The 25,257-nt window shown below is 33.4% G+C and overlaps 1 protein-coding gene across 1 annotated transcript; it reads left to right on the top strand.

The window, feature by feature from the left end:
- Positions 1 to 21,220: 21,220 nt before the first annotated feature.
- On the top strand, positions 21,221 to 23,381 carry LOC132181322 (tryptophan decarboxylase TDC2). The gene has a single exon (XM_059594496.2). It carries the CDS (start codon positions 21,349 to 21,351, stop codon positions 22,858 to 22,860), a length of 1,512 nt encoding a protein of 503 aa, XP_059450479.2. The 5' UTR covers positions 21,221 to 21,348; the 3' UTR covers positions 22,861 to 23,381.
- Positions 23,382 to 25,257: the final 1,876 nt, after the last annotated feature.

Here is a 25,257-nt window from a genome sequence, read left to right as displayed (position 1 = left end):
TTTGCTTTTCATTTTCCTTGTTAATTTAAGAGGTGCCAAGCCTATATAAAGGTATCTAGTCTTTGTTATTTTTCAATTTCAGTTTATATTATCAATTAAATTTAAGTCTTTTAGAGTTATTTCTCTGTTTGCTTATTTGGGGCAATTAGGGACTTTGTCTCCCCTATTTGTTATTTTCTTTCTTCCTGAATTCTCTTTTCAATCTTCAATTCTAAGTTTCAGCTGCTATTATACGTCGTCAAAACAATCTTAGTTCTGCCTAGCGTCAGAGTGAGAGCTCCCTCCTCCCCTCAGCAGCTTATTGTAAAAGTTTAAGTGGATAGAAAGTGATGAATTTAATCAATTAGTTAATATTTAGGGCTAAATACATTTAATCCTTCCGAAAGTATCACCAAATATGGATTTTAGCCTCTAAAGTTTAAAAAATGACATTCCACCCCCCACAAACTACCAAATTGTGACAAGTTAGCCCCAAAACTCCCAAAAATGCCCCGAGGTAAAGTATTAAAAAGAAAAAAGAAAAAAGAAATAGAGAGAGAGAGAGAGAGAGAGAGAGAGAACGGGAGTGTGTTAGAATACTCTTGTAAGAATATTTACCATCTAGGGTTAATTGTCATATTAGAATTGATTATCATACTAATATTTTCTCACCTACCATAGTGTTTTTTTACCAGGGTAAATTGATAGAGTCATGGTTTGAACTTATGACATCAGACTTTAATATTATGTTAAATTACAACTTATTCCAACAGTTTAAGCTAATAAAAATAGGTAAATTTATTTATTTAATCAAATACTTTAATACTATCCCAATTGACCGGAGTAATTTTCGGTCACTCCCATTTGAGCAAACAAGACGTGGTAAACCACCTCCATTTGGCCGGACCGAAAGTGGCTAACCCCAGCACTATTATTATTTGGGGCCCTAAGATAACCATCGATCGGCCTTAGGGACAGCATGCAAAACAGGATTAAGACTCATATTATATTGAATCAGAAAGGTGCATTTATGTTAAGGGATCGACTTGTTCATCTCTGAGTCCTTCACCAGATTTTTTGTCTCCAAACGACTCCAAATATTTGGACTCTTTCTTCCTTTGATTAGGAGGTTGTGAGAGCATTCACATTGAGCAAGTCAAAATAGTTAAAATGTTATTTTGATTATTTTTATTGTTAACATTTAAAATTTTAGTTCCATCCCCGTCGTTACCCATTTTTATTGTGTTAAGCAAATTGTGCATTGTAGCTGATCAATAATGTATAAAAAAAAAACTAATAAAAAAATTAATTTAATTATCTCTCATATTTGGAAATAATGAAAATAGATAAATAAATAATATTTTAAATTGAATAGTAAGAATAAATAGCTACAATACTAAGCCATAAATTAAAAAAAAAAAAAGTATTCTTTTGCTAAAAATTTGCAGCTAGATGTGAATCAACGTACTGCTTGCTGGTGGCAATGGCCTAGAGCTGCCTTCCAAGGGAGGAGATCGGCCTGTAAAAAAGGTAAAAGACGTTAGAAGCCCACCGACCTCGGAAAGGTGGAGGGACTTCGACGTCCAAGTCAGTAAAAGGGGAGAGAGGGGTTTTTGGTCAGGTGAAAGTCTGAGTGATAGTGTGTAGGTTGTACGTTAGGCTAGATATTTTTTACCTTAAAAACCTGGTATATCGGCATATAGAGCCTTCTAGAGTCCTTTAAAGTTTGCTAGAAGAGTCATAGTGTCTCGAATCGGGTTTAAACGTTGGGTCATAGACTAGCTGAGTTTGATTTGAGGTGTGAGCCTTCTTCTTCGATAGATACTCCACTGCTTTCGACTTCTCATGCATTTTGATTTTTTTTAGGAAAAAATATAATTTAGCCCCTTATGCGTTTTAATTTCTTTTAGGAAAAAATATAATTAAGCCCCCTAAACTACCAGCCATTTCATTTTAGCCCCCTAATGTTCAAAAAGTGATAAAGTAATATTCCAAACTATCAAAATGTTGTAATTTGACCACTCTGTTAGTTAACTTTGTCAAATTGAATGAAAAATGCAAAACGATGTCATTTTTGAGGTTAAGTTACTAAAATACCATTTGAAAAGAAAATCAATTAAAAAAATATCCCTCAAAACGACGTCGTTTTGAGGAAAAAAAAAAAAAAACAAAAAAACAACGGTGGTTTAGGGGTGGCTCGCCGGCCACCCCATACATACGCACTAAATTTCATACCGGAATTGTGAGGATGTCGTTCTTAGTCAAAATTTCATACCGGAATTCAATAATTTTATAGAAATATCCCATTTCAGTTTGATTTTCTTACTAAAACCATGCAAAATGAAGGATAAAATAAGGCGGATATTAGCCAAAAACCAAAGAAATGAAATGGATTTTTGATCTAAAGCAAGAAGAAGATCCACAGAGAGAGAGAGAGAGAAAGAGATACTTGTTTGCTTTTGACGAAGGTTGAGAGCCATGGCCGTGAAACTCTGTTCTGGGTGAGTGATTTTTGGTTTCTTCTCAAAATGACGTCGTTTTGGGGGCATTTTTTTTAATTAATTTTTTTTAAAAGAGTATTTTAGTAACTTAACATTTTCAAAACGATATAGTATTGAATTTTCCATCCTATTTGACGCGGGATGGCCAAATTGCAATATTTTGGTAGTTTGGAAGTTAGTTTATCACTTTTGAATATTAGGGGGCTAAAATGAAAATGACTGGTAGTTTAGAAGGCTAAATTATATTTTTTTCCTTTTTTTTTTTTTAATAGTTTTTGGGAACTTGTTTCGTACGTTTGTTTTATCCCATGCTTTAAACTATGTATGTCACTCCTTTTTCTTCGCTATATTAGAAGGTAAAGTCAAAGAGCAAATATATGATTTAGACGGGCCTTTTATTTATTTATTTTTAATTCAACTACTCATGGTAATTTTCCAAGAAAATGTTCCCAAAATCCGTCATATTTATGTTGGTTTGTGAAAAAAGTCTCAACCAGTCACCTGCATCGCTCAAACCGTAGCCTTTGGACCCCACCCGCAACTAATGATCACTACAAAAAAAAGTACAATTTTTGACGTGGCAAACAGTAACTCAACTTTTGCCACGTCAATAATTGTTGATGTGGCAAAAGTGGCACGTTAATATATATTTTTTTTACGTGTTGAATGTGCCACGTCAATATTAATACGTTACTAAATTTAAATTCAATTAAATTTAAAAAAATTTATTTAAATAATTTAATATAATAACGTGATAAATTATGACACTTCAATATTTATTGACGTGTCATTTTAACACGTTAATAAATATTAACGTGTTTAACACGTCAATAAATATTGACTTGTCAGTTTTTTAAGTGGATGTTGAAACAATTCTACTCGTCAATTCATTCTCGCATGAGTCATGTTGGAGTAAAACAAGCAATTAAGGACATGCCAAAGTCAAACAACGAGCTAGGAAACAATTACATCAACCAACAACGCAAGATGTTGACATGGTTTGTCCCTTATGTACGTGAAAGAAAAGTATTTTATAGAGTTGCGAAGAACTCTTAAGATTATTATTATTATTATTATTTTCAATGATGGTAAAACATGTTCTTTTAAAATAAAAAATTGTGTTAGATATTTTTTTAAGTCGTTAATATCGCTCTAATCTTATACCAACGTGTGTCAATAAGTTATAAAAGAGTTGTAAAAAGATTGTACATCTAGCATTGCTCTTTGTTAGGGTTGTTGGCAATAAAGAAGTGTACATGCATGCAGATATTAACCGTCCATATCCGTTATCTTCAACTATTTGTTATTTGTTATCTGAATGCGGATGTGTTTAGCAAAAGCCGTTATTAAGGTAAGCAGATGCGATTAATAACTGCACTTGCATATCTCTTCAATTATTTATTATTTGTTATCTGGATGCGGATGCAGATATCATTTTTAGGGTAAGCAGATGTGATTAATAACTGCATTTGCATATATATATATATATATATATATATATATATATATATATATATATATATATATATATATATATTGGCAAAACATTAACTAATTTTGCATCATAAATCAGGTAAACCACATGAACTAATTTTACATTTTTTCCATGCAGAACTTTCTTCCAAACCTATTTAAACCTTGCATTTATATATACTAGCAAGATCACTAGCCAATTCTACAATCGGATTATTGACACTTTCTCGTTAATTTGGTTGGGAACTCTTCCCCAATTGAAGACTCTTCTTCTTCATTCCAATGGATTCTATGGTGCAATAAAAAGTAATGAAACAAATTATACATTCTCCAAGTTGCGTATCATTGACCCCTCTCACAACAATTTCTCTAGAAATTTGCTTGCAGAGTGCTAATTAGATTGGGCTGCCATGAAAATTGATGGTGCAAATCAATTGATACACATTGTAAGTATTGATGGAGATGGGTGGAATTTAAATTTTGCTTTTACTCGGTAACAATAACAAACAAAGGATAGAGTTAAATTTTAGAGAATATATTTCCTACATTGAAATGAAATATATTAAATTGATATTGTATGTTATTTATCTTGTATAAGATTGATTGTAATCAGGTTTCATGACATAATTATCTATTTCAATTCTCTTATAAATAGGAGCATTTGTATTGTAATATCAATCAAGCAATAAGAACATCATGCAGCCCTTTGGGCTTTATTTGTGGACGTATGTCATAGACCGAACCACGTAAAAATATCTTGTGTTATTTATTTTACTATTTCGGCATTTGATTTTCATGGCATTATGAATTTTTTCACGGTATCAAAGCTTTTTCGGCTAACGCCAAAGTGGTCCTGTGAATTTTTATTTTCTTCTATTTTGTTTTCTTGTTCTTTACGGTCAATATTTTTGTAGATCTCTTCAGATAGATCTTGCACTTAAGGCTGGCAAAACGTGTTGGCGTGTTGGGTTCGTGTCAACCCACCCGTTTATGCCAAATCCAAACACGATACGTTTTCTTAACGGGTAACACGACATGACATGTGTAACTTGTTTAGATAAACGTGTTGTGTCGGGTTGACATGACACGACCCGTGAACATGTTTAAAGTCATTTTAATTTTTATAACTTAACCAAAATGGCAAAATCACAGCAACCTTGCAAATTTGAAATTAAAATATATATATATATACGGGTCAAATGTGTCAATCCGTGAACCCGCGGGTTAACATGATTAAACATGTCATAAACGGGTGACCTGTTTACAATCCGAACCCGTTTAACATCAACCCTAACCCTAAAATTACGTGTCGTGTACGTGTCGGTTTCGCGTGTTGCGGGTTAAATTGCCAACCCTACTTGCACTTATATATGACCAGATTTCAAAAAAAAAAAAAAAAAAAGGGTTAGTCATCAGGCATTCATCACTTCTGCATCAACGTCGCCGCACAACACCAACACATATCTACGCTGATCTCTACTTCTTTGTGACGCTGTCGTTCCCTCCAGTTTCCGATGACAGTAGTCCACCGTCCATAACACGCTGCTCATCAGCGCCATTCTCAACCCATGCCCCGCCATCCTGCCTTTGCCGGACTCACCTTTCTGCACTACTCTGCCCAGAACGTTCGCAACACCGATCTCTACCGTCACTAGACCATAATACCGAGTCGTTGCCACCCATAGACAATCGCGCCGCCACGGGCTAGCCGTCGCCTTCGCCAATGGCAGTCCACCATCTAGAACATGTCGCTCAGCTGCGCCGTTCGCATCCCAATCTCTACCGCAACCCAGTGGCCACCATCTCTCCCACTCAGTCCAGCACTATCATGTTGTCAACCACCGGTCCACCACCATGATGCCGTGACGGATTTACTCTCATGCTAGATCGTATTTCAGGAGGTTTGTTTTGTGGAGAAAAAGAAGTGTGTTTGGTTATGGGGTTGTTTTAATAATTATTTGTTATTTCAATGCACATATATTCCTATTCTAGTTTAGGAATATGATATACTGGTTTAAATTTTGAAACTTAGATCTGTTTGGTTAAGGGACTAAGGTACTCGTTATCCCAGCCTAATGTAATATGTGAATAGGATATTCTTGATAAAAAAAAAAAAAAAAAAGGAAAATCTCGGTTGACAAAAAAAAAAAAAAAATCAAAAGAGGCCGAGTTGCCCATCAATTGGCCCATAGTTGGCCTATTTTTGCTCGGTCTTGTGGTACTGTTTAAAGCCCAAGCCCATTTTAACCCACAGTTGGCTCTCACGTTAGTCCAAAGTTGGCTCTCATTTTCGCCCATAGTTGGCTCATTTTTTGTTTGACCTTGTGGTATTGTTTAAAGCCCAGACCCATTTTAGCCCATAGTTGGCATTCTTTTGTATTAATGCACATCTTAGATCACCGTTGCTGACCGCCTCCAGTCACTGCCGTCAAGTGTTGCCATTTCCAACCAAAAAAAAAAAAAAAAGAAAGAAAAAGAAAAAAGAAAAGAGAGAATGAAGAAGAAAATCAAACTCAAGGTTTCAGAATTTTCCACATTGAGTTTGAGGGGGAATGTTAAAGAATATATTTCCTACAATGAAAGGAAATATATTAAGATTGATTGTAATCAGGTTTGATGGTAATCAAATCAATTAGATTTGATTCCCATACTTATCTATTTCAATTCTCCTATAAATATGAGCATTTGTATTGTAATATCAATCAAACAATAAGAGGACAATGTAGTCATTTAGACTTTATCTATGTAAGTAGATCATAGACTGAACCTCGTATAAATATCTTGTGTTATTTATTTTATTATTTTCACATTTGATTTTCATAGCATTATGAATTTCTTCATTCAAAGAATCTCAAATGTCTTCATCGTCGTTGATTTCTCGGGTAATAGATTTGAAGGAGAAATTCCATATGTCATGGAAAGTTTAAAAGAATTCTGTTCACTCAGTTTTTCCAACAATGCTCTTACCGATCATATCACAGGATCTAAGCCACATGGAGAATAATATGACACATTATTTGAGAACAGTTCATCTAGTGGTAGTATGAGTTTGTGTGGAAAACCATTATCAAAGCAATGTGGAGGTTTTGAGTATTTACCGTTGCCACCTTCAACTCTCCAGTCCAAATGGACCGGGATCCTCTCCAGTCCAAATGGACCGGAGGGGAACCGGTTCTCTTTAGCATATGGGGTAGAATTGTTCAAAAAAAACTTTTTGGATAATTTTGCCCCTACTTTAACATGAATCAGCTCCCTAATTTGAACTGGAGAGGATCCAAATGCCTAAGATCTCTTTATGGCCCTAAGAGAGATCTTAGCCATTAACTGGATATTCTCCAGTCCATTTTGAACTAGAGAGGATCTTATTCCTCTTTTGTTTTCTTTATTAAGACAATTAAATGCGTTACAAATAAAACCCCTACGTTTTGAAGTCATTATGTTTTAATTGTCTCACCTAAATGGAAGTTTACTTAAAAAATGCCACATGTCGCAATTTTAGGCACTCTATAAGAGGATCGGTTCACTCACAAAAACACATGGGTTCAGGACATGTGTCGTTATTCTAGGCACTCTTTAAGCCAAAACTCGACTTATATATATATATATATATATATATATATATATATATATATATATTCAAAATTCAATACATAATATGTAGAACAATTAAATCTAACAAAAAAAAAAATAAAGACAATAAAGTAGGCAATTTGAGGCTCATTAATTTGAAGCGAGGGGATGCGGTAGCTAGGGTTTTGAATCGAAATCATGATAGTGAGAAATGGGGTTATTAGGGTTTTTTTTTTTTTTTTTTTTCTTCTTTGGTTTGAGACTCATCGGAGTCCAGTATGGGGATTATGGTAGAGTAATATTAGAAAGAAGACTAGAGCCTTCTTTGCGTCCTCTTAAATGTAACGTAACTTTTAAAATCACAATTAAATTTGAGACGATCATTATTAGCTATTTGTGATTTTAAAAGACACATAACATTTGAGAGGACACAAGAAAAAATTTAATCCTCCTTTTAGCATCTTCCAGTAATATTCTCTATCCAACTGATATAAGAAGACAAAGTTTGTCGATGATACTTTTTATTTTTATAAAATAAGTGTTATTTATTAATATTATTAAGTAGCATGTGTATGCCCAATGTCGGTCAGAATTGAGTCACTAATACGGACAAATTGTGGAGGACATTCGAAAGGTCTTAAAGCCCATCCATAGTTGCCTGATCTGTCATATCAAAAGGGAAGCCAACTTTGCTGCACATGGGCTAGCAAAGCTTGGGATCAATCAAATCATGGATAAAGTTTGGATTGAAGAAATTTCTTGTTGTATTCGTGATGTTGTAATTCTAGAGCATTCTGCTCTTGTTATTTAGAGCTTTCATGCTCTAAATGTTTTTATCATGATTGAATGAAGGACAAATTGTGAAGGATATATTGAGAGGCCTTAAAGTACGTCCATAGTTGTTAGATCCGTGATATCAAAAGGGAAGCCAACATCGCTGCACATGGGCTAGCAAAGTTTGGAGTCAATCAAATCATGAATAAGGTTTGGATTGAAGAAATTCTTTGTTGTATCTGTGATGTTCTAGATGTTTTTATCATGATTGAACAAAGAAGAATATTATTATCAACAAAGAATTGAGTCACTGATGGAGAGATAATTACTTTTTGGGAAAAGTTCACATACCCCTCTCAAACTACCACCTAATTGATAATGTCCCCCCAAACTTTCAATTGTGACAATAATTCCCCAATGACGAAACTACTCTTAGTAAAATAAAAATACAAAATACAAAAACTTCTAGAAAAAAACTTAAAATTGAAAGAAAAGAAAAAAAAATCGAAGGAGTGGCCATTTTTTTTTTTTTTTAAATCCTTTTTATAAGAAAAAAAATTAAAAAATTTTGATTTTTTTTTTTAAAAAAAGAAAAAATTGAAATTTTTTGTTTTTATTTTTATTTTATTTAAATAAAAATTTATCTTTTTTTTTTTTTTTTTTTTTTTTTAAATTCGTTTCATAAAATTAAAACTTTTCGCTTTTAAAAGAAAAATTAAAAAATAAAAATTTCCGTTTAAAAGAAAATTAAAAAATAAAATCCTTTTCTTTAATTCAAATTTTCATTTTTAGAAAAATTAATTTTAATTTTAATTTTTTTTTCGAATTTATATGGGTATTTTTGTTTTGTTGAGAAACATATAGGGGCATTTTTATCTTTTTGCTAGCCTTAGAAGAACATTGACAAAGTTTTAGTAGTTTGAGGAGGAACATTATCACAATTAAAAATTTGAAGAATACATTGTCAATTGGATGATAGTTTCAAATGTGTATCTAGACTTTACCCTTACTTTTTTAAAATGGATAGATGATTACTTTATAACGGACAAATGCCTGGCCCAGGGTCAATAATAACAAAGATATTCAATATTTTAACCCATTAAGGACAAAGTATCATTTGTTTTTTTTTAAAAATTACATTTTGATATCAACATATATATAGAGCACTCTTTAAATTTTCTTTTTGTTTATTGATAATATTTATCATTTCTGTTGCTCGCAATAAATGAATGTTTGTAAATGCATGATACATATTTTAATTTAAAAATGGTACGAAATGTAAATGTATAAAGATTTTCGTGTTAAAACTTTAATCCACGTTAGTGAAAAAAAAAAAAAAAAAATCAATTCGTAGAAAAGGATGAGTATTAATTATTGAACAAACTCGATAGCGATGCGATATAAACTCAACTAACAGGAACTGTTCGTTGAACTTCCCCATCTAACTTCTTTAATTTCACGTGGGAGTACTCGAAGTGCAAAAACCCTAGCCCCAGAGTTGGGGAACGACCGAACTCCCCCTCCCTTCTCCGTCCACCATTTTTGTCGTTTTTGTTTTTTGGTTTTTATTGGGTTGATGAGATTCTTAGATTGGACTGTTCAAAGCTCGATCTACATCCTTTCGTCAGACCCACTTCGACACTTGCCACTCCACCATGCATACTGGCCCCGCCCACTTGCAACAGCACCTGTCGTTTCTGATTCTGGCAACCCTGCGAAAGATTGTGACTCGTAGCTTTCCTCCGGTGGTGTTTTGTTGGATTTTATGCTTTTTTATTTTATTTTATATTTCTTGTTTTTCCGTTTTCCCTGAAATTTTGTGGTCCTGGCCTATTGGTTGAGGATGTGAATAATTTCTAGGCTTGCGAGTTGAGGAGGATGAGTTTCGGTAGGAGGATGTTGCTACCTATGCATCGGATTGAGTCTGTTTGAAGCAGACCTGTTGTTACAACTGAAGATTAGTCATCAGTTAACAGATTTTGATATCATAGATAGGTCTTGAATGTCAGATTGTTATCTATGTATCTATGACTTGTAACATCGTAGGTTCGGCTATGATTTTTTCATACCTTTTGCTTTAAGAGTTTTAAGCCCGTGATCTTTCATCAATTAATGAGATTGGAATGATTTCACCTTAAAATAAATAAATAAATAAACTTCTTTAATTTCACGTGTGTTTGCCTTTATTTAAATCACGCTGTTATTATTTTTTTAAATAAGATTTCAACATTTATTAATAACAAAGCAATCAAACAGGATTAATTTGAGTTTACCTTGGGTTGGCTAGACCACCCCCATCCCAACGAGTGTGGTTTGGCCAACGCCAACTGTACGGGCCCAAAAAAAAAAAAAAAATTGTTTAGCCCTTGGGGCCATGGGGTGGTCCGGCCACCCCCTATGGCCAAGATGGGGTGGCCAGCCACCCATTATTTTTTTTTATTAATTTATCTTTTATTTTTTTTAATCTTAAATAATATTTTAGGGTAAAGTCCGCATACCCTCCTCAAACTATCACCAAATTGACAATGTCCTCTCCAAACTTTTAATTGTGACAATATCCCCAAAATTACCAAAACATTGTCAATGCCCCCCCTAAGGCTCACAAAAAGATAAAAATGCCCCTATATATTTCTCAATAAGACAAAAATACCCCTATAAATTTTATATATATAAAACGAAAAATTTTAAATTGGAAGGTTTGGATTTAAAAAAAAAAAAAAAAATTTAAACGAAATTTTTTAATTTTTTTAAAAAACAAAAACATTTTAAATTTTTTTCTTATAAAAATGATTTTTTTTTTTAAAAAAAAAAAATTTAAATGTGCCGCACTTTGGATTTTTTTATTTTTATTTTTTTTCTTTCAGTTTTAGGTTTTTTCTAGAAGTTTTAGTATTTTTTTTTTATTTTTTTATTTTACTAAGGGTAGTTTTGTCATTAGTTGAACATTGACAATTTTTGGTAGTTTGGGGGGAGAGTTGTCACAATTTAAAGTTTGGGGGGACATTGTCGATTAGGTGATAGTTTGAGGGGGAGTATGTGGACTTTCTCCAATATTTTATTATTATTTTTTGTTAGTAGGACATATGTCCCATTTGTAGTTCTAGAATTTTTAAGAAGAAATCTTAGCCATAAACTGGATATATTCTTGGATCCTATTCCCATTGGTTGATATATGTTAAAATTTCTCAAATCTAAACTCTATCTATAACACATTTAATAGCCTCACGAACCAAAAAATGATGGGCAAAATTGACATCTCGTTTTTATATGATCAATTCTCCACGAACGGAAGTGACACATTCTTATTTTGATTTTTGTCCACAATATGACCAAATTTGCTCCAATTAGATCCTTAAAAATTTTGAACATAAAAAACTAATGAGTTCCATATGAAAAATATTCATGCTAGTATGATAGAACATCTTCCAAATTGAAGCTTGTTCTTCCTGTCGGGAACTTTTTATTTTTTATTTTATTTTTTAAATTTTTTTGCCATTTAAATCCATATTTCGATTTGGCCCATTTCAAACCCAGAATTTCTGAAGCGACGTGTCGTTTTGAAGACGAGATGGAGCCATTTGGATTACTATTCATTTATCTGTAATTAATTATTGCACACGCATTACATCTAAAACAATATATATATATATATATATATATATATATATATAATAAAAATTTCATATTTTGTCCATAAAAGTTCATGCGGCAAGATGTTACATCATCTTATTTTGTTGTCTTTTTTTCTTTCACTAAAAATATGATGTGACATCTTGCCACATAGACTTTTATGGATAAAATATAGAGTTTTTATTAGATTCTATCATTTATATATATATATATATATATATTGGATCTTATCTTATATTGTTAGATCTTATCTTATATTATGATTACGAAATGGCAATTAAAAGATCTTATCTTATATAATGATTACGAAATGACAATTAAATTACAAAGTATGATGGCAACTTATATTTTGGATCACTGATATTTTTTATATGAGAGCCACTTCTACGGGATTGTGGCATAATTTTTTTTTTTTTTTTTTGGCTCTTTAATGAGAGATTGACTTTTCAACTTAGTACAACTTAAGAAAAGAAAATAATCACACCAGATAAGACTAATCCATTTAAAAAAACATTATTCTCTCTTTTTGGGATATAAAATTATTTATTAAGTTTTTAAATTCAATTTTTATTTATTTATTTATTTAACACCCCATTTTCAATTGATATATCATGCATGTTTCAAAAAGCTTTAAAGATGAAGACATTTTTTTTTTTTTTGCGGTCTATTTTCTCCATTAAAAATTAAACAATGGCCAAGCAGTAAGCACGTCAAGCACGTCAAGCACTATTGCTGTATCTTAGATTTCCGTAAATGAGACTTTTCATTTTTTTTTTTTTTTTTCTTTCTTTCTTTTTCTTCCTTTACCCTAAAGTAGATAAACATAATAGAAAAATGGGTATGGTGTGATTGTTGGGACCCTATGGGGAAGTTGTTGGCTACATTGCAATCCCCAAAGAATCATATTGTCGACCCAATTATTGTAGAATCTATGGCTGTGTTAAGGTCCGTACATTTTGCTAAAGAGATGGGATGGCAAAATTACGGTGGAATTTGAAGATGATGCGTTACAAGTATTGTAAGCTTTAAAACATGTTGACAAAAATTGGTGTCATTATGACCTGTCAATTGACGATGCCCAAATTATGTAGAAATCTTTCTTACAGAAGGGGGTATTCCATGTAAGACAAAAAGCTAATGAAGCTGCTCACACGCTTGGAAAGCTTTCACTTAATTTCTGTAGGAAATGAAGTGATTCACATAGAAAATGTCCTTCAATGTGTCAATGATATTGTAATAGTTGGACGTTACTGTTAATTTTTATTGAATAGTTATGAAGTAGATGCTCAATATATACTTGGCTTCACAAGTAAAAAGTGTAACAATTGGTTGCTTATTTGAGGACCATGTAGAAACCTTACTCCCATGAATAAAACAAACCCAGTTGTTCTTTTTTTCATCATCAAAGTCTCTAGAAATAACATTCTCACTTGCGGATTTATTGAGCTCCACAAATTTTCTTGTCTCCACACATAAGACTGCTTGCTTTGGCTCAGCATATTCGTTCTTCACATAATTGACTTTCTCTTCACCACTATAAGTAAGAGAAATGTTAATCAACATTTTTAGGTATTCATCTCTCAGCATTTTCTTTGTATTTATTTATTTTAAATGTGGATGTATATGTCGAATTTCTCATACTCCTTTAGAGCTTATTCATAGTGATGTGTGAATTTCTCAAATTCAGTCAATAAATGGAAGCACTTGCTATGTTCTTTTTATAGATGATTTCTCATGATATACATGGTTGTTCACTCTTAAACACCTAAACACAAATCTGATGTGTTTGATGCTTTTGTTAGGCTCACGAATTTCTTTAGTATAGTCATAGTTTTGACTCTTTAAGACAATGTTACTGAATTTGGGTTCCAATCAATGGAGGATTTTTGAACAACCCTCGCATCACTCAAAATCTTCACCATACCTCTTTAATTAGTTGGTTTACAATAGCCAAGACTTTGTGATATAGTTGCATCAGCAACCCTTTGTACACATCAAAGTAATTTGTATTCAATTTATCCACTCATTGGTAGGAGCTGATAACCTCCTTATGACACATTAACAATTTGTTGGAAATCAAGAGGGCTAAATTGCATTGAATATTTTTGAAGGGCCAAAGTTTTTTTTTTTTTTTTTTTTTTTAAAAAAAAAAATTGGTTGAAGGTGGCTGGAGGGGGGTCGTGGCTCCCTTCAACTCAAGTAATGCTAGAAGTTCTTCTTATGTCACTTTAAGAATAATGTAAATTTTAAAATCACTATTAGGCTTATGATTGATTATTATTGAATTTTGATCAAATGATGATTTTTAAAAGTCACCTCAGTTTTTGAGTGATACAAAAGAAACACAAGAGTAACTTCTAAAATTACTCATCCGTCACTATATATGTGTATTTATGAGTTACAATGTTTTCTTCAAAAAAAAAAAAAGAGTTACAATTGATGCTTCTAATCTTTCAAATATTCAATTCATTCATTTACATTATATGTAACTCTCACCTAAAAAAAAAAAAAACTCACATACATGTATAATCTTATGTAAATATTTAAACAAATATTCCCTATATTTAACATATTTATGTTTCAAATTGACTTTTACATTAAATAAATACAAGACAACTCCATAAATGTAGAATAAAATGAAAATAACTAAATCAAGTTTAATAACCAACACAAACGTACAATCTCCATCCACTAAAAACCTTTTTTTTTTTTTCTTCTAATTGTCTCTCGTGTCGTGTGCATATAAAACAAGAGATTAAAGTCGTCAAACAACACGTAAACAAACAAAAACAGACAATCTTCAAAAAAAAAAAAAAAAAAAAAAAAACGTAAAAGGTTGAAGTGTTTTGTAACGGTCATGTCCTTTTTTTTATCTGTATATTTCCCACGTTCTGATGACTAGGAAATTCACTAATAATATCATTTAATAACATGGTCCCGAATGTAAGCCTAAAACATTGTTATTTTATGTGGAAAACAAGATTTTTACCCTTATCTATGAAATGTTGGGTCTCTCCATTAGGGGTTCGAAAAAGGTTGAAGGGCTCGTAACGGTCATGTCCTTACCTGTGATTTTTATTTTGGTATTAGTAACACTTTATGCGACCCTTATTGAGAGGACATGATCTATTATTAGGGATCCCACTCCTAATAAAGACTCCGTTGTAACATTTTCCTCACTTCAATTAAAAAAAACAGGAAAAAGAAAAAAGAAGAGTAATGATATATACTACATTTTTATCTTATAATTATCTTACAATGCTAATTTGACAGTTCCAACCGAACCTTGATTTTTTTTTTTTTTTTTTTTAAACAAAGACTGATTCGATAGTTGGTTAAGACTGTCATGTTAACATTAAGGAATAATTATGAGATAAAAATGTAGTATGTAATATTACTCTTTTTAGGAATAGGATTCTCTCAGTTTCAAGTAAAATGTAAATGACCATTTCATTGTTTATATTTTGTTTTGTTGCATTTAGAAGTGTACATAGTACAATATTATTTAAAATTTTTAAATGACATGACATCATATATATATATATATATATATATATATATATGAAATTTAACTTGGACCATATATGAAATAGATCTTATTCCACTCCTAATGGTGTTTGTAATGAATTTTATCATTTTCAACAAGATCGAGTCATTTTAGTTAGACTCCAAAACATTTTAACTGGCCATTCGGACTTCATTGATCTTAACCTAGATATTTTATATGGGATGTACGTAACTAATAATAATATAAATGGTGTACTTAGCAATAATTTATAAAGCTTCTTTTTTTTTTCTTTTCATTTTTTTTTTTAAATTTTAAATTTTTGTTTTATTTTTAATTTTTTATGTTTCACTCTAAAAATGTCAAAACCCACTTTTTTCTTTTTTTCTTTTTTTTTTTCAAAAAAAAAAAAAAACTTAAAAATAAAGCTTTTTCTTAAAAAACTATATTTCCCGACCTAATATCTAACATACTCTAAACCTTCTATGCTGTGGTTGTCCTTCGTATCCTTTTCACAACATTTTTTAAATCTGAAAACAACTTCGGATCTTACTTAGATTTCATTCCCTTGTTTAGTGTAACTTTAACTAGCTAGGTGACTATTTTGGTCCATTGCCTAGATTTGTCCTGCTCAAAAAAAAAAAAAAAAAAAAAAGGGTTTAAGGCATGCTTTAAATGAGTTTAGTCCTTTTTGGCTCCTTAATTATAGTCCGAAGGGTAGTATAATCGAGATCTTAAACTAGGTACAAATTTTTTTTTTGACATGTCCGTACAAGAGGGGAGATAGGGGATTTGAACTAGTGACCTCTGTTTCATGAGGTGCGACCTCCAGCTGATTGAACTAACTCTTGGGAACGTACATTGTATGTGATGTAACATCAATACCATAAATAGGGGGTTACCTTCTTGAACTGATACCTCATTTGTATTTACTCCTTAAATTATAATTTGTGACACAAGTAATGTTAAAAATTATACTTTTATCTTACCACTACCTCACTTTAATAATGTGACAATGCCAATCAACCTTTGGCCGGATGAGATAAAATGTAGTTTCTAACATTAGTCTTTGTGACACATGACTCCCTTCAACTGCCAATTAGTTGCAAAAATACCCTTATGTTAGCTAAGGGCGTTAAAATGGACATAATTTGCAGTACGTGCCATACACGTGTATATTTTGCCAAGATTGTCCTAAACTATCATTTACAAAGAATCTCCAAACTACAACTTTGTGACACTTAACCCCATCAAATTACAATTTCGTTACGATTTGGTCAGTGTATTACATGTTAGCATTAAAATGGATAGAAAACAGTGTACATGACTTAGTACATATGCGTTCTTTAATTAGACTTGAAACACCCAAACTGTCTCGATTTTGAAAGGGATGTTCAGACACTTCTAAATGCCTCTAAAGGGTTGTCAAACAACCCCTCAATCCCTACGCTATATGTTTTTCTTTTTCTTTCTAAAATTGATGCAATTTGGACGTCTCAAATCTAAAACATGCACATAAAAGTCATGTATGTCCTTTCCTATTCAATTTAACGCCACACTTCTTACAAATTGTCTAAATCGCAACAAAATAGTAATTTGATGGGCCAAATATCACAAAATAGTATTTTGATATATAATTTTTTTTGCAAATGATAGTTTAGGACAATCCAATTAAGTACTTCAAACCTAAACCTAAAATGATAAGTGCAAATAAAGTGTCGGTTCTAACTTCTATGGGTTGAGTGTATTTTCCCTTATAACTAACGTGTTGTTTAACAATGGTTTTATCCTCAATCTTTTCTTCCAATTATCAAGAGTTAATCTTGTTGTGGTGCATAATTATTCTCAGCTCTCGATGCATTTCCATATAGAAATGTTAAATACTATAATTTTATTAAACATCAATCCAACAAAATTAATGTGACACTCTTAACTGACTATTAAATTAATTATTATCAAATAAATAAATCTAATAGTTAATTTTAAATATCACGTCAACATTATTAAACATATCCATGTAAGCTAGCATCCATTAAAACCACCCTTTTGTCGTGTACGTACGTTGCGCTGCATCCGACTCATAATTAATTTTCAGAATGTTTTCAAACTCTGGTGACAACCTCAAATCTTAGCAGTAAGATTTGATTCCTTCGTTTGTAGTTTCCTTAAAAAATAATTGCCTGTTTCTCTAGAAGGTGGTGCTTATTCTAATTTTGTGCCATGCTTCAAACGTGTGTATATATATATTACTTCTTTAATTTTTGGGCTATTACAATCATTTAATTAATAGACCAAAAGAATATCAAACCAAAACAGAAAAAAGAGCTGGGTGACAGGATAATTAAAAACATCCAACGAATTTTTGAATTAATATTATTGTTAAATAAATAATAAATCTAATAATTAATTTAAAGTCAATTCGACATTATCAGATAATCCCATACATCCGAGTCTTGATATAAATAATGTTTTCAACCTCGTAGGATTTGATAAGATTTGATAATATTTTATTCCTTCGTTTATAGTGTCTTTCTTTGATAAGAGCCTGTTTCTCTATGTTAGTTTAAGAAGTATTAAATTGGCTGGATTCGTGTAAACAAAATAATTGTGTTTAATTAGCTTGTTAAATTGTGCAGTGTGAAAGATAGCAAAATAAACAAAATATGTGAATCACACAGGGTCTCGTCTGGAGGCTCGTCTGCACTACGTCCGGACGAGAAGAAGAAATTTTTTCCAGAAAGCTTCGTTTGAAGGCTCGTCTGCACCTTCGTCCAGACGAGATTGATATGCAAGAAAACCCGAGAGGTTCATTTGAAGTTTCGTCTGCACCTTCGTCCGAACGAGAGTGATATGCCAAAAACCCGAGAGCTTCGTCTGAAGTCTTGTCTGCACCCTCGTCCGGACGCGCCGCTACAGAGAACTAGTGTTAGCGATTTTTTAACCTAGATTCGTCCGAACGAACATTCATGTCGTTCGGACACCTAGTGCATTGCGTGAAATATTTACTTAGAAAAATAGTTCTCGTCCGGACGAACTTACTAACTGTCCGGACGCGTAGTGGCAGATAAGGTTGTTAGTATTTGAATTTGTACTTTTAATTGGACTAGGAGTCTATGGTCTATATAATTGGAACTATGCACAGACGTAGTGGTACGATTTCTAATTAGGTTTTAAGAGATCTTGGGCTTAGCAAGGAGTTGAAGAAATCGAAGTCAACCGGAGTTCCGGTGAAGGGAGATCACGTAGAAGGGACAATCCAGATGTTCTGGAAGAACTACTGCGGTAGCAGATAAGTGGGTCGCTTGTCTGGTATACTTAAATGTCAAAGTGCATAGGTTATGTAAGTCTTCAACATTAAGATATTTCTTGTTATTCTACTGATTTAGTTGATTTCTTGGGTTTGGCTGCCCCGGAGAGGTTTTACATTTAGAGAATTCTCTAAATGGTTTCCTCTTCGTAAACAAATCTTTGTGTTTCTTGATGATTGATTTATTTCCGCACATGATTGTTTATTTTGGGACTCGATTAGTATTTCACTCTAGAAGCTAGGTGGGGCTTATTCTAACTTTGTGCCATGCTTCAAACGTGTGTTACTTCTTTTTGGTTTCTCACAATCATTTGGGACGACAAAAAGTAGCTACAGACAAGTTTGTAGTTACAAACCAGTTTTGCTTTTTTATGTTTCGTAAGAAAAATTAGGAAAACAAAAGAATACCCCACAAATCAAACTTGCACATACAGATTAGCTTAGAAGAAGAGATGATGGCTTCGGATATAGATATTAGGTTAATTAGAAGACTAAACTTTAAAGAGCTCATTGGTGATGCTCTAATGGAAGAACCACATAAATTGTTCTTTGTTTTCATATCTTCTATTCATTTATTTATAGTATCTATTTTTTTTTTTTAAGAAAAAAAAAAAAGAGTAGTACGTAGAGTGAACCTATTAGATTTTGCTTGAGTTTCTTTATTGCTCGCTTCATTTTCTTCTTGTTAATGATTTATACCTCATTTTACACTTCTATCTATTCTCTGCATTTTCTATAATATTTCAAAATATTAACACCCCTTCTCTCATCTTGGAAAAAACTCACTCGTCAAAAAAATGAACAAGAATTTGATCTTCACCTTTGATATCACAAAACTTTTATAAATAAGGATTTGATATAAGAGCATAGCTTTTTCAAAAAGAAAATTGGATTGAAAGAAATTATTTTAATTTAGTCTATTAAACCGACATATGTTCAAAATACATATGATTCTCATTCGATTCAGATAAAAACTTGATCCATTTGATAACCAAAATAACTTCCATAAACCCCCGGTAATGGGCAAAAATATGATTTATCCTATGGATAGTCCAACTAGATAGGCTAAAATTTGCAAAGAAAATTGGATTCAAATCCCAACAATCCGAGTAGCAAATGGAAGTGAGTTTTTATGGAGTCTATCTATCCAAACAAGTGAGTGAATATGATCAGAATCTCTGCAATTTCATAATTTAGTTTTTTACTTACTCGATAACATATCACCTATTTAAACAGTTGACACATTTCACGTAGTTAGATATAACAAAGGGTGAGATTTTCCTAGTAACATAATTCAGATTATGATCCGAGTGAAATGAAATTCCATATTAATTGGGCAAATGAATCTGATATAAATACTCTCACATAAATTGGTGGGATCTCCCTCCAACAAAGTTACCCAAATTAAATTCTATATACCCTTGGATTGGTGTAGAAAGGCTGAAAAAGTGTGAATAAAAAGGGAAGCATAAGTCTTAATAAATGCCCCAATGCAGGGACGGGCGCCTGACCCAAAATTGTCTCTTGTCAACTTTGACTTTACTTCTCAATATCACGCCCATGCACTTTCAATCACATGAACAAAATCTCACTCCACTCCCATTTATCACTTCCACTTCACAACCACCTCATCCTCAAAGTTTGACCCACACATTATTTTGACCACTTAACTTATCACTCCGTACCCCTAACATTTCCACCCATTAAATAAAAAAAAAAACTATGCGTCAACGTCTCTCTAGAATTCTTAAGATTTATATGAGGATTGAGTTCCCATATTTACATCAAATATATATATATATATATATATATATATATATATATATATATATTGGTTTTCAAGAGAATTGTCAAAGATGTCTTTCTGTTTTGACCTTATTTATGTAATTCTAACTAGAGTAATTAATGACAAACCCATTATTCTAGCAATGGTATATGTAAGACTCATATTTTCCTTTCTTAAAAGTAAAGTAACTTTTAAATTTATTATTTAATTTAGAAATAAGTTACTATTAGATTTTAATTTTATAGTAATTTTAAAAGTTATATTATTTTTAAGAGGATAAAAAGAAAAAAAAAAGAGAATTACAAATAGTATTACTTTATACGATTAATTATTTTAATTGTATGATAGACTTATAATAATTTACTAAATAATATTATCCATTCTCTTAATTTGCTTACCCAATAAAGTGATCATTGAGTATAAATTTTGAAAGGACAAAATCCTTGTACATGTCGTAAAAAAATTAAAAAAAAAAAGGAGATAAGAAGACGAAGCTGTCACGTCAGGATTGCAATATAAATGTTGAGTATTATAAAACTGTGTATATAGATTTACTCAATAAAAAGATTATAAATATATATATATATATAAAGGAAAAAAAATAATAATAATAATAAAAGGCTTATAAATTTTAAAAGAACTCATTAATACAGTCTCCGGCCCACCCGTCCCACCGGCCCATCTGTCCCACTTGATCTCCCCGCTCCTCGATTTAAACCCCTCTCACCAGCCCCTTTTTCACCGCCATTACCACCATCTCCGTTCTCCTCCCGTGCCGTACGTTCTAAAACTTCCTTTTTTTTCTCCGTCAAACACTGAAAAAATGGGTAGCCTTGATTTGAGCTCCGTCGACTCTTCCTCTCCCCAGCGTGAATTCAAGCCCTTAGACCCCGAAGAATTCCGACAACATGCCCACCAGATGGTCGACTTCATAGCCGACTACTACAAACAAATCGAAACCTTCCCAGTTCTCAGCCAAGTCCAGCCCGACTACCTCCGCAACCGTCTCCCCGGAGCTGCACCATACCTTCCTGAATCGCTACAAACCATTCTCACAGACGTAACCAATCACATAATCCCCGGTATGACTCATTGGTTAAGCCCAAACTTCTTTGCCTTCTTTCCGGCCACTGTCAGCACCGCTGCTTTCCTCGGAGAAATGCTGTGCACCTCGTTTAATGCCGTCGGTTTCAACTGGCTTGCCTCCCCGGCGGCCACGGAGCTCGAGATCATTGTCATGGACTGGTTAGCCAGCATGCTTAAACTCCCGAAGTCTTTTATGTTCTCCGGCACCGGCGGCGGAGTCATTCAAAACACCACGAGTGAAGCAATTCTAGTTACTCTCGTCGCCGCCAGAGATCGCGAGCTACGTGCAAAAGGGACCGATGAAATACAAAAGCTCGTCGTGTATTGCTCCGACCAGACACATTCGACTTTCACTAAGGCTGCCAAACTTGCCGGCATCAGTCCCCGCAACGTAAAGTCTATCCCGACAAACATTGATACAGATTTTGCTTTGTCGCCAGTTCTGCTACGTACTGTTGTGGAGGCTGACGTGGCGTCCGGGCTGGTCCCACTTTATGTTTGTGCCACCGTGGGGACAACCTCAACCACTGCAGTTGATCCTCTCGAGCCGCTTGCCGACGTGGCAAGCGAGTACGGGATGTGGATGCATGTGGACGCTGCTTACGGCGGTAGCGCATGCATTTGTCCCGAGTTTAGGCACTACTTAGACGGGATCGACCGAGTCGACTCACTGAGTCTGAGCCCGCACAAGTGGCTGCTCTGCTACTTGGATTGCTGCTGCATGTGGGTCAAGAACCCGAGCTTACTGGTGAAAGCATTGAGCACCGACCCGGAGTACTTGAGAAACAAAGCGAGCGAGTCGGACTCGGTGGTGGATTTCAAGGACTGGCAAGTGGGTACGGGTCGAAAATTCAAGTCGCTCCGTCTTTGGCTCGTGCTGCGCAGCTACGGCGTAGCGAATCTCCAGAGCCACATCCGGTCCGACGTGCGGATGGCGAAGATGTTCGAGGGGCTCGTGAAATCCGACCCGCGGTTCGAAATCGTGGTGCCGAGGTGGTTCGCGCTGGTGTGCTTCAGGCTAAACCCGCTTTCATGGGCCGGGTCGGGTAACACAGAAGTCCTGAACCGGAAGCTGCTCGAGTGGGTGAACTCAAGCGGGCGCGTTTACATGACCCACACAATAGTCGGTGGGGTATACCTCCTGAGGTTCGCGGTGGGGACCACACTTACAGAAGAGCACCACGTGGTTGACGCGTGGAAACTGATCAAAGAAGGAGCTGATGCCGTTCTTAAGGGCGGATGCAATTGATGATAAGCTCTTGTCACCTTTTGTGCCTTGAAACAAACTGGTTTCTGGTGGAGTTTTTTTTTTGTTTGGAAAATGCAGTTTATCTCTCTGAAATTTTTGGGATTTTTTAATTTTAATTTCAAAGTTTAAAAATTGGCAATCTACCCTCCTAAAGTTTTAAAATTTGACAATTTAAACCATCCGTTTAATTTTTTCGTCTAAATAGACGGAAATCTATGAAATTACATCATTACCCTCAAGCCTTTTTTTTTTTAAAAAAAAAAATTTTCGTACAATTTAACAGAAATTAGTAACGGAAGGTTTAAATTGCCAATTTTTAAAACTTCAGAGGGGTAGATTGCCAATTTTTGAACTTTGTGGTTAAAATTGAAAAATCCCTGAAACATCAAGGGTAAATTGCATTTTCCTTTTTTTTTTTTTTTTTTTTGTAATATTTCCATTGAGGCAAATTGTGAAGGAAAGGGTGTAAAAGTCGAGTAGCGAATATAACTACTTAAAAACCCTTGAAATAAAAAAGGAAAGAGAAATAAAACTTAATAAATATTTCAACAACTCTTTACTCTCGATCTCTTTGAAGCCGAGCAGATGGATAAATAATAATAATAATAATAATAATAATAAAGAAGAAAGAAATCACGTTGAGTATTCCAAATTTGTTGGGTGAGCCGAAAGTGCCTTAATTAATTAGAATGGTCTAGAAATGGACCTACTGTCTTCAATATTCACAACTAATTAGGCAAAAAAGTCGCCTACTCATGAAAAGTACGGAAACCCTCGTGGCTTTTCATGTGATGATATGAATCCCAGGCCAATCTCCAATATATATTCAATTAATTAGGAGCAAAAATAAGAACAAATATCTTCCCAAGGAGCATGCATGATTTATTATTTAGCCTTTTAGGGGGCACTTCTTTCAGATAAGGCAGCTAAGCTTCCAGCTGGCCAAACACGGACATGACCTACCAATTAAGGAGCAAAAATTTGGCCCATGTTCGCCTTCTTCTGCCTTCTCTCTGGTCACCACTCCGCAGCCTTCTACTTTGAGTCATTTCCTCCATTACGGGCTTAGGGTCCACTTGACCTTAGGTCAAACGCGGTATTTTTAAACAAAATTGTAGAAAGTGTCCGGTTTGGAAATTGTATTTTCTAAAAAAAAAAAGGATAATCATGTTTTTGAATCACATATTTTAAAATATTAATGGCAATACAATTTGTTCCGGATAAATGATCACTTAGTTTTGATTACTTTTCAAGTATTTTGTTGTATTGTTTAAAATTTTGTGTTAATTTATTTTATATAGTTTTAGTATATCAGTTTATTAATTATAAAGTCAAGAAGAATAATTTTTAAATAAATTTGTTAATATTTTTATATTAAGTTATTATAATTAAAACTTATTTAGAATTTTTGCCTTCACAAACTCTTGAGAAATAAATAAGATACAAAGAATGGAGGGGCAAGTATTTATTTAACATGGTATACTGAATTTGAGCATTATTTCCGTCATTCACGTCGCAAAGAAACTCGAGCGGAAATGCACAGCCAACTAGCACCTGATCATCTCTGCTTGAATATACAATAAAGCATGACGAGTCGAGGAAGAGATTTAAACCTTCTCATCATCTCCAAAAACTTAAAAATAAAAAATAAAAAATAAAAGAAAAAGTTTTAATCTCAATATGCACTAAAATGTTTCAAATGTTTTGGAACTCAATCAACAGTACCCTCTAAAAGGAAATGCAGATTAAAAAAAAAAAAAAAAAGGAAAAATAAATGGAGATAGAAATATGGTAGCCATTTAATTGATGGGGCTTTAAACATGCACCAACCATGCAGGGGAAGGAAAACTGGGAAAGAGCCCAGAAAGGTGAAAAGTTACCTTTAGTTATTAAAGATGCAGGCCCTCTAACAACTCACACTTGGTCATTATACTGGGATCCATGGCAGGGGCAGATGAAGTACTTGTTCTGGTCACCTGCAGTCCATGGCACAACACACCAATGGCTACGTACGAAGACAACATTTATTCCATATGTTGCAATAGCTGTGTCTTTCTCCACAACAAGGTTGGTGGGATCTCCCTTGAAATCAAAAAAGTTATATTTCAAGTGTGCCTGAGACTGCGAGCGCTAAAAGTAGTTATCGTTTACTTTTATTTATAATGGCTAATCAAACATTTAAAAAGTTGGTAGGTATAAAAAATGCAGAATAGATTTTTGCTCTATTTGTGAATTGTGTTACTGTTTGTTTATTGATCCATCAATTTATTTAATATTTCTTTCTACTTCTCTATTTTTCTGAAATTTTCTATCTTCTTCGTCTCCCGCCTCTCTCGGCAGCTGTGATGTCTGCCTCCCAACGTCTCTCTCTCTCAGCTGAAGCTTACCTCCGTGGTC

This window comes from Corylus avellana, chromosome 5 (assembly GCF_965113065.1).
Source record: "Corylus avellana chromosome 5, dhCorAvel1.hap1.2, whole genome shotgun sequence".
Classification (NCBI taxonomy): Eukaryota; Viridiplantae; Streptophyta; class Magnoliopsida; order Fagales; family Betulaceae; genus Corylus; species Corylus avellana.
The sequence above is the reverse complement of the archived record's forward strand: the minus strand, read 5'-3'. Positions and strand labels throughout refer to the sequence as shown.